The sequence below is a fragment of the Vigna umbellata genome, chromosome 2, assembly GCF_029865625.1.
Source record: "Vigna umbellata cultivar VRB3 chromosome 2, Vumbellata_1.0, whole genome shotgun sequence".
Taxonomy (NCBI): Eukaryota; Viridiplantae; Streptophyta; class Magnoliopsida; order Fabales; family Fabaceae; genus Vigna; species Vigna umbellata.
In genome coordinates this window covers 37477498-37488158 of record NC_142166.1, presented here as the reverse complement: position 1 = coordinate 37488158, position 10661 = coordinate 37477498, and the positions used below count along the sequence as shown (strand labels likewise).

Here is a 10661-nt window from a genome sequence, read left to right as displayed (position 1 = left end):
AATAACATGTTTAATATACTATTATCGATAATTATGGCAAAAATTAAATAACTTTTTTAATGAAAGGTAAATAGACTTTTTATTACCTAATACTGTTATAAAAAAATCGCATTCCTCTCGATTTTATCTATTATAAATCGATATAGAATTAAAGTTTGAACATTAGTTTGTTTAGCTAGTGTTATTAGGAGTGATTCTCATTTCTTGCAAGTAATCCTGTTGTTTATTGGTATTTAGGGTTCTTTTAAATGGATACATGATGGAAGGATACTATTTATTATTATATTATATTTTAATTAATTGTTTGGTAAGTTAATAGGAGTGAGAGCATGCTTTTATTATATTTTATTTAACACTAATTCTTTATCTTGTTATGAAGACTGAGTTAGATTTTGAAAAAATATTTTTCACTTATTTCTGGATACACGTGTCGTCCAATTCTACCTTCTTTTCCTTTTCTCTACTGGAAATGGAAGACAAAAAGGAAAATGAAAAAAATTGAACTGAGATGATTTTATAACTTCTGTAACAATATATTAATTATAGGAAAAGGTTTATATATATTCTAGTAAATTAAGTAAAGTCCAGAAAATAAGGATATTTTAGATTTGAATGAATTAACTACTTATCCCTTTGTAAGTGAAAGTCAAGTCGAAAGATGCTTAACAACAAAAGATGTTTGATTTGTAATTAGTTCATGAATATGCTGTTTGTACATATATAAAAATAAACGACTTCTTGATGGGTAAGAAGTTTTATTTATTTTTTCCTGTTCTAATATAAAAGGCTAAAACAAGACTTGTGATATATTAATTTGGTATGTACTAAATTGTTGACTGAATCGGATAAATCATATAAACTATTTCATAATATATCAAATATTTCCTGACAGATACTATGGTCACTAAGAAAATATTGATTAGATGTAATTCGTCTTATAGACTGCTTAGATTGCTTTCACCATTAAATTAATGAGTTGTATAGTGTGGAACCTAACACCAACTTATTAAAATGTTTAATCCGTTACAATTGATAATAAAATATTTAGTTATTATAAGGAATACTAGTATTTTAAAAACTAAATTTCAAAATGTATTTTATTGAAAGATCTGTAGTAAAATATGTAGTAAAATAATATTTTTACATTATTTATCTTAAATCTCTTATCAATTATAACCTCTGAATAATTCAAATTATAAAGATTAAAAGTACATACAAATCAAACTCAGAGATAATTAACTACATTGTTTATTTAAAGTCTAAGCTTAAACTAAAGACCAAAGAGATTATTATTTTGAGATTGTAGAGAACTATTCATTAAAAATTATTTTTAAAATAATTAAAAAATGATGTATATTTAAGTCTCTAATAGTTTTTTTTTTTTTTTAAATTTGTAATGGAGTTTAAAAAAAGTACAGTTTTCTTATAAAGTTTTTTCTTTTAGTTCAGATAAGCAGAACACTCTGGGTTTACTCTCATCCATGGCTATCTCCATCAACTCGTTTACTCTCTCTTCCGCTTTACCTGTAATTTCTTATTTCTCTTCCCGCTGATAGTATAATTCAGTTTATCTTCTGAAATTCGATTTTAAGATACATTTTGTTGTTTGCAGAAGATGGAGTTAAGAGGTGGAAATTCGGGACTCTGGATTAGCTCGCAGGTAAAAGAAATTCTCAAAGTTTCAATTTTTGTTTGTGCTCAACTGAACTTGTTTATGGATTCGTTCGTTTTGCAAGATGATGCCTCAAATGAAAAAGGAGGGTCGTGGACGACGAGTGTGGAGACGAAGAAAATTGGTATCTTTGCTCCCGATTTCTCTTTCTTACAATTATTGTTTTCCACTATTGCCTCTTACCTGTTTGTCTAAATTCCTAAACTGAAAGAGGTGAAAATGAAGGGGTTTGCTCGTGTCGTTGTACTTGTTTCCCAGTTTAGAAAATTTTTTCTATATGTAAAGTCCCAGTTGTGGGAGTATTGTTGTGCAAAGTGTTAGTTAGATGCTTGAATTTATTTAGCCTAAAGGGTTTGTTAGGAGTGAGATAAATTTGTATTTTTGGTTCTCTTGGCCACCAACCTCAATTCGAAGAGTATTGCTTTTAAGTGCAACATGATGAGTCGGATCATGGTAAACATTTACTCATGGTTGCTCATTTGCTATAAAATAAGGATTTAAGTTGAACCATTCTGAACTTTTTCTTAGTTAGATGGATGAGAGAGTTGAGGTTATCATAGACTGATTTATTGCATTGTAGGATCTGAAAGTAGACTGCTTGGAAAAGTGAAGTAGAATTAGCAGTCTAGATTTTTATGCATTGCATATGATTGCTTGATGTCAACGCTATGACATTTACACATATTTTACTATTTAGGAACGTAATTGTTTGCAAAGGATAACTTCTTTTGTTCATTTCCTGAGGTAAATATAAGCCAATTTAATTTAATTTAATGTAATTTAATCCATGTCTGTTTCTTTCTTATTTTGCTTTCACTGCACATCTCCCTATATCTGTTATATTAGTCTCAACTCTCAATGCATACTCATCTTCTGATCGATCTTGGTGCACATGAAGCTTCTTCAATGCTTTTTAAGTCTGTCAGAATGGTGAACATTAACACTTGTAATTGATGCGTTTGGAAAAGGTTATTTTGACTTATGATATAAAGTAATTATGCCACTGTTCGGAAAAGCTTATTTGGACTCATCTTTTGATTGAAGTAATTATGTAAGTGTTTGGGATAACTTATGGAAATAGTTAATGATCTGCTCATACTGTTTTGATCTTATTTGAATAGACCCTCCAAAATATCTGATAAATAAAAATAATTTAACTTTATTTTCTCCAATCACATAATATTCTTTATAAGTTTTACTTACCCGGTAAGTGCTTATTCAGTAAGGGCTTAATGTTATTGACACACAGTCTTCTCTAATATCATATGTCACTGTTCTGAATGTTTAAGCAAAAGTTCATTTTGATGCAGATAAAGAAGGATGAGTATATGGAACCCAAAATGGAGCGCGTTCCTTTCCTGGAGGAGCAGGTGAGAAAGATTAGGGAACAGGGAAAGCTGTTGACGTTGGACATAGAGAGGTTAATGTTATCAGAAGACAATCGTTTCGAATTTGTGAACGAGATAGCAGCTGAGGCCAATGAATACGTTGAGAACAACAGGGATGAGTATGGAGGTGAGAAGAAAGCCATTCTTCATGTTTTGAGCAACCGAATGAACGATGCTGGAATTTACAGGCCAGAGGCATATTATGAGCCTGATCATTTTCAGCCTGGACCCCATTATTTGAGGGAAGAATTTACTTGAGCACCAAAGAAGTGTTGTGCTGCTATCTTAAACTAGGGACAATAATTTACATATTTTCTTCACTTAGCTTAAGCTATTTCCTTCTACACTAGCTACTGTGTCTATGCAAATCAGAGCGACATTCAAACCGAAATAAAATAGCATCACAGGGTATTTTTCTACTCATATCTAAGAGGTTCAAAATGGATTCGAACTAGCATGGGCTGCATCAGGCGAACTGGTATTCTTGAACGAAGAAAAATATTAACTTTATTTTTTACCGGAATTGTTTTACTTTGTGTATTGAACTTCAAATTCTTGTTAAGTAAGTAAAAAGCTCTTTGCGTATACCTTTATATTGTAATATATACATGATGAAACGTGAGTTGTAAATTGAATACATTTACATGAATATTTATTATTATTGAGTTCCATCACTTAGACATTCTTTATCGCAAAAATTTATAATTTATATTAATTTTTTATGATATTTTCACTTTACATAAATCCTTTGTTATTAAGCCGTATCACCACAATTTAAATTTTTTCAATATTAATCATAAATCAACTAGGTGAGAGAAAATATTATTCGACAACCATTATGATTCCTCAATATTATCCTTCTATTAATAAAAATACGCATTTTGGGGGAAAAACTTCTATCCATTAATATATTTTCGCAGAATGAAAAAAGAGAGTAACATAATTAATATTGCAGAAAAAGATAAAAAAAATTTCTTAACACATTATTAAAAAATATTTAAAAGATCACACCAAAAACACAGTTAAATTTTATATGAAACAAATAAAAATTCATCAAAAGAAAAAAACAAATCTCTAGCAGAAAAAAAAAAGAACAAATAATCTTTATAGACCTAACATCACATTAGGAGTTTAATATTTTGTGCCTCATTTATTGATCTCTGTAGTTTGGTGTCGTTCTGAGTGAAATGGTAGCTAGCTTGTTGACTCCAACGCCAGCCACACTCTATCTGATCTTAACCACAACCGCACATCATGTTGAAATAAACAAGAAGGTATTATAGTTTGACTAATAAAAACTCCAGACATTAGTGTTTGTGTTACATGAGTAGGACCAGACCATCACGTTCCACGTTCATGTTTTGCCACGTCAGCTGTGGGTGGGCCAAATTTTAAGGTTTCACGCGTTGAATAAGCTGGTGAAGAATCTAATCCCATCTTAGAATCCAATCCGTTAAAGCAGTTAGAGGCTTCTATTAACTCTCGCTTATCTATATCGCTCTATCCAAAACTCAACACAAAAACACTTTCTTTCTTCTGCTTCCCTTCGCTGTCCGAATCCTCCATCATGGCCCTCTCAACTCCACACATGCAAAGATTCCTCTCGTGCAAGATCCACAGTCGCTCCACCTCTAAGACCACGCAGAGAAACACTTTCAGCACCACCAGCAGGGGCCGCTGCTGCTCTGCCATAGCCATTGATGCTCCATCTTCTTTAACTGAGGTGCCCGGTGTACGATGGGGGTCCATAGCCTTGCAAGGTCTCCGCGAAGAGATGGAGGATGACATCATTGTTCGACCCGATGGCCTTCAGGGCTTCTCTTTCGCCGCTGTCTTCGATGGCCATGGAGGGTTTTCTTCTGTCGAGTTCCTCAGGTCTTTCAGCACATTGATTTTTACTGTGAGGTCTTGTATGTATCATCTATGCATGTTTTGTTGCTTCTTTTGCTTGCTCATTTTTATATCCATTAATGGGGTGTCAAGTGATGATTATCTTGGTTGTATTAGGATGCGGTTACTTGAAAACAATTGAAATGCTTCACAACATAGTTTACTATGATTACTTGCTCAGGATTCTAGTTGATGTTCACAACGAGTGAATTTGGAGTGAGAGTGGCAGTGTGTCTACTGGGGTGGAATGAAATCGAGTGAATTGAAATTAAGTTGAATGAGTTACTATTATATTGTTTGGACTTCTTTTTATGATGATATGTAAAAAAAAGTAAGAGAATGGTTCCAGTTCAGGGGGAAGAAAAGGAGGGGAATTGGATTGAATGGGATAAAATGCATTCACGTTTCAATCAAACTCCGTTCCATTTAAGTTTCACTCTGTTCCATTCGGTCCCTTTCATCAATCCTAACATAGGGAAGTTTATCTGCCCTTGCACTCATCGTTGTTTGCGCTGTACTGATATATGCGTTTCCTATTATTCTGGATGGAGTCTGGTAAATGAATTGTTGTTCTTTAATCTTTGCACAATCTGAATTGTTGATTTGGTGTGCCAAGTGCTAACTACAGGGATGAGCTGTACAAGGAGTGTGTTGAAGCTTTACAAGGTGGATTACTATTAGTGGAGAAAGATTTCAAAGCCATTAAAGGAGCATTGCAGGAGGCATTTCTCAAGGCAGACACGAGATTATTAAAACGGTAAGGCAATGCACTAATCTCCAATATGATTATATATTTGTGATAACTATATTAGAGGTTTTTAGACAGTAGTATTTGATTTTTAAAGGCTTGAAATGAATGGAGAGGAGGATGAATCAGGTGCCACAGCAACTGCCATTTTCATCGGAGATGATGATCTTCTAATTTCACATATCGGTGACTCTTCTGCGGTATGTATTATTTATCCTTATGTGTCCCAAGATGATATATAGAAATGGACTTCTTTATGCACGTTTCTCTGCACATGAAAGAAATGTAATAGAATTATGAAGAAAAAAACTATGACTTGGACTATTCTTTTATACATCTTTCATTTAGGGTATATAGGGGATTTGAATGTCTTCAAAATTACTTGACTTGTACTTAAGCTTGTTATATTCTTGTAGGTTCTATGCAGATCTGGAAAAGCAGAAGTTCTGACTAGTCCTCACCGTCCATATGGGAGCAACAAAACTTCTCTTGATGAAATTAGAAGAATAAGAGAAGCAGGTGGATGGGTGTGTTTTCCTTGTTCCTTCATCTTTTACATACCTTGACCATCATCCCAAGTCAATATGACAATATTCTATACAATATAAACCAAAGTTCTGATTTGAAAATTTTGACAACTTAGGATGTGAACTAAGTAGTGTTTTGTGGGGCATATTACCATTTTTTTTTCCTAGTTTAATTATTTATGCTGGGTGGTTTTATAGTTGGAAACCAGATGTAGTAGTCTCTTCCAACTATAGCATGCCATGTGATAAGAAATTGTCACTTTCGAATATCGTTGATGTTTTTAAGTGTTCATTTTCAGGCTCAATTGTAGTTCAGATTTTCAAACTATGCTTTTATTGAACAAACTGTTTTCAATTTCTTTTTCTTAAGTTTTTGAAGTTTTTTCAGCAGAATGGGGGCAGCCTCGTGCACTTGATCACCATTCTTTATGAATGAACGCCCATTACATGGCTAATGATAACACAGATATATGTTGTCTATAGATTAGCAACGGTAGAATTTGTGGAGACATTGCTGTATCTCGTGCATTTGGGGACATGCGATTCAAAACGAAGAAGAATGAGTACGGTCCTTAATCTCTTCACTATTATGCATTTTGAGCTACCATAGCTAAAGTGTGACCTAAAGGATTTTTCTACCTTTTTGCGTGTGAAAAGGATGCTGCAAAAAGGAGTTCAGGAAGGAAAATGGTCAGCAAAGTTCATCTCTCGGTAGGTAAACTTATGTGGCTTAAAGTTCCTTACTTTTTCTCCAATGTGGTTTGTGTTACATTAGCATTCAATAAAAAGAATGGAGATAAGTTGTTTGCCTTGATTCATATGCTTTGGTAGGCTACCTTAGGCCTAATTTCACATTTTAAGATAATCTCAAAGTCTAGTAAGATTTGTTGAATCTGTTATGCTATCACAAGTATTTACCGTCATCAAAGTAAAAGGTGTATTGAATATTCCATTTTATCTAGAAATATAACTAAATTAGAGTTTATAAAAAGGAGCAAATTTTACTTCAAGTTGATTTTGTGGAATTAAAATAAGTCTAAACCTGCATTCCAAGAACTACAAAGAAAATTGGTGGTCCAGATTGTTACTGAAATACATAATCAACATCTGAATAAAGCTCCTATTTTTGTTGGCTCTACCCTGATTCTGCAAAAATACAATGAGGACATGATATTTTTAGACTGTGTTGCACTGTCTCGTTCAAATTTACCTTTATCTAATTTTATAACAAAACTATAAATTTTAACGTAAGAATGCCTTCACGACACAGTGTACAGCTCAACAATGACTTGGTTGTAGCGTACCCTGATATTTATCAGGTAGCTCTTGGCTCAGATGCAGAATTTGTAGTATTAGCAACCGATGGCTTATGGGATTACATGAGCAGGTCTATTACATGATTCCTTGAATCAGTTGTGCCACCTTTAGTTTTTTGTTTGGAGTTAAATAGGTTTTTAGTCCTTAAACTTAGACATAAAATTGGAATTCATGGTTATCCCAAACTTTGATACATTTTGGTTTTCAAACATATTTCAAGTTGATACATTCCACCTTAAATGAGAGTCTGGAATGATATTTAAGAGATTCAAAAAATTAATATTAAAGAATTAAAAGGATTATATTTATCTATTTTTAAAATAAAGAATTAAAATGTATCAAAGTTTGAGACATGAATAAATTTTAATTTCAGGTTCAAGTTTAAGGACTAAAAACATATTTAATCCTTTGGTTTGAAAGAAATTACTTCACAATCTTCTTACAATTGCAGCTCAGAAGCAGTTTCTTTAGTTAGGGATCAACTACGAAATCATGGAAACATTCAGGTATGCACACTGCTGTATATTTGAAACCACAACGCTAGTATCAGTAAGCCATTGTAGTTGCAGCTATGATATTTTGTTTTCTCCTGTTTCAAATTCAGCTAGCATGTGAATCGCTTGCAGAAGCCGCTTTGGTAAGTTTTTACAAATCTCATGGCAGTTATCATCTTTTAACTTATTATATTGCCACTTCAAAGTTTATAGTAACGTAATAATATTCTCTGCAGGACCGACGTACACAGGATAATGTGAGCATTATAATTGCAGATTTAGGGTATGTATTTAGAAAATTATATTTAAGCTGAAATTGTTGCATAGGTGTTTGTTTATAAATATCATTGACATAAAATAAATTAACTTTTGTTAACCAAATTTGACTTTGTACCCGTAATTGATTGTGTTGTGTCTTATTTTGAGTGGTTTCAGGAGGACAGACTGGCAGAATGTGCCACTGGAGCAAAAAAATACTATAGTTGAGCTGGTTCAAGCTCTTGCTACCATTGGAATTGTGTCTTTTGGAATCTGGTTTTCATCACAGCTTTCTTTATAGATGAAAAAAATACAACCAGTCATGTACATATAACAGACATATATATACTTCTGAACTTATTGCCTGCATAATATTTATCTTAATTGTACATGCCTCACAGCTTAGAATCTACTTGGTTTAGGACACCAAGGAATTGTTAAAATAAACATGTTTTTTAAGGATTCATCTTATTCTAATTCCAAAATTCAGTTATAACTTTGCATGGTTTGTCCCTTGTGCAAGTGGATCAACTGCTTCTTCCATTCCACCTAAATTTGATACCACACTCTCTTATTTTCTGAAGACCTTTGAAACTGAACCACAATGACCAGGATTATATTCTTAATTACACCATCTAAATGAGGTTTGACTTCTTTAAGTTGAAAATGAACAGTTTAAGCACTTTGGTTGTTTATTAACTAATTACCCAGATAATTACTTTTTACTCAAAAATATTCTCTTAAACACAAAGCAATATAAGTATCTGTTTTGACTCTTAAAATTTTCTACAAGGATCCTACAGTATTTACACTGTATGGCCAAAAATCTTATTTTGCAAAGCTAGGCTGCTGTAAGACAGCAAAATTATCTAAATTTAGATTTTCTTTTGTGTCGTTTAACTTGATCCAATTTGATAGGCAAAAGGGTTTTTCTAATTTCACAACTTTGGATTTTCATACTTACACAAAGCTTGGCTGTAATTCAGTTAAGAACACACGCAAAAATTTAGTTTTTTTTTTTGCTGTAATGCATATAAAAATTATAGCCTAGATTTTTGTTCTAATTTCAGAACTTTGGATTCTGATATTTTTAGTAAATTGTTGAAGGAATTAGCATGATTGCAAAGTCGAAATGGAGTTTGTGTGGGTTATGAGACAAATGGTAGGTTTCAACGTGTTGGGTAAGTAGGGCACACTAAGTTTAAAATTGACTATTATTTGACCAAAATTAAGGAAGATAAATATGTGATGTCATTGTGAATGTTTACCACCAAAAATGCGTGTATGGAGGTGCACAATTAGAAACATCATGAACCTAACTTTTTTTCCTTCTTTTATCTATTAATCAACTTCTTTTTCAAACGCTGTCAGCCACAGGAATTGCAAATTCTTTGACGTTGATGTTTGTCAAATGAGTAAACAAAATGAATCGCAACTTAACCAGATATTTTACTATTTTATTTAATGTTACTCTCTGTAACATCCCAAAATACAGTAATCACTGTAATTCAGAATTAATTACAATTAACAGTAATCACAAACAGTCTTTACATTAAAACTGGATTGAAAAGCCTAACGGCATCAGTACAGAGGACGCGTGTAAACGCATACAATGAAACCAAGAGTGAACGCTCTTAAATATATAAACTAACGTTTACCAAAATACAAGCAGAGATGATTAAGACGAACGGCCTTACAAAATAGGTGGCCGAACGTTATAACTATGCTAACATATACAGCCTAAAATCAAACGAGCACTCTAAGGCTCGACCTTTACTTCAACTTCAACCAGATTGGAGTCGTCCAAATTTTCTTCTTCCAGCATTGCTTCAAGGGATGCACCACCATCTGCTCACATCCACAACGGATGATCATTGCATTTGACAAGACGGACGTACATATACAAGAGACAACACAATGGAAATGCAAGGGTAAGCTTATAATATTTAATTTATCCAATTAACACATACAGTCATAATTCAATTCAAGCATACAACATGTAACTTATCATAAAATTAGCATATCAATATACATATAAGACAGACCGTCCGGACCGTATGAACCATGTAGTTACAAGCGTCCTTGCACCCGAGTGGTGTAGTAACTGATCATTCCCCAGCTGCCACTCGAGGTTAACCCTATCTGCCCGAAGTACTCAATGGACTAGGGTCTCCTGCCATTCCCACGCATGAATACCCCCTTCTACTTGAAGAGGCGTATCACGGAATATCAGGATGGACTGCGAGGCTTAACTTATCCAGGTTCATACTTTACCATTCAATATTTCACACATCTGAGACGTTCCTCCTTGGAACGCTCGTTAAAATCCATTTCCAATAATTCTTTCAAAGTATCATTCTCCCATAA

The 10661-nt window shown here is 33.2% G+C and overlaps 2 protein-coding genes across 3 annotated transcripts; both read left to right on the top strand.

Moving 5' to 3' along the window:
• The first annotated feature begins 1413 nt into the window (after positions 1-1413).
• Positions 1414-3731, top strand: LOC124822921 (protein PLASTID TRANSCRIPTIONALLY ACTIVE 7). Its single transcript, XM_047295025.2, has 4 exons — positions 1414-1526; positions 1613-1660; positions 1737-1796; positions 2983-3731. The coding sequence occupies exons 1-4, from the start codon at positions 1482-1484 to the stop codon at positions 3316-3318; spliced, it is 489 nt and encodes a 162-aa protein (XP_047150981.1). The 5' UTR covers positions 1414-1481; the 3' UTR covers positions 3319-3731.
• Positions 3732-4545: 814 nt separating this feature from the next.
• Positions 4546-8758, top strand: LOC148203927 (protein phosphatase 2C 57-like). Of its 2 annotated transcripts, none has more exons than XM_088106693.1 (11): positions 4546-4935; positions 5579-5707; positions 5796-5898; positions 6115-6225; positions 6709-6788; positions 6883-6936; positions 7496-7612; positions 7994-8048; positions 8147-8179; positions 8273-8319; positions 8472-8758. In XM_088106693.1, exons 1-11 carry the CDS (start codon positions 4628-4630, stop codon positions 8593-8595), a joined length of 1161 nt encoding a protein of 386 aa, XP_087962819.1. In that variant the 5' UTR covers positions 4546-4627; the 3' UTR covers positions 8596-8758. The 2 variants fall into 2 exon arrangements, with proteins under 2 accessions (XP_087962819.1, XP_087962818.1); XM_088106692.1 differs by having other exon boundaries at positions 5567-5707.
• The last annotated feature ends 1903 nt before the right edge of the window (positions 8759-10661 follow it).

Coding starts and splice junctions, on each gene's coding strand:
- LOC124822921 (XM_047295025.2), top strand. CDS start 1,482: ATGGCTATCTCCATCAACTCGTTTACTCTCTCTTCCGCTTTACCT. Junction 1,661..1,736: donor GACTCTGGATTAGCTCGCAG/GTAAAAGAAATT, acceptor TCGTTTTGCAAG/ATGATGCCTCAAATGAAAAA. Junction 1,797..2,982: donor TGTGGAGACGAAGAAAATTG/GTATCTTTGCTC, acceptor ATTTTGATGCAG/ATAAAGAAGGATGAGTATAT.
- LOC148203927 (XM_088106692.1), top strand. CDS start 4,628: ATGGCCCTCTCAACTCCACACATGCAAAGATTCCTCTCGTGCAAGATC. Junction 5,708..5,795: donor GACACGAGATTATTAAAACG/GTAAGGCAATGC, acceptor TGATTTTTAAAG/GCTTGAAATGAATGGAGAGG. Junction 5,899..6,114: donor ATATCGGTGACTCTTCTGCG/GTATGTATTATT, acceptor ATATTCTTGTAG/GTTCTATGCAGATCTGGAAA.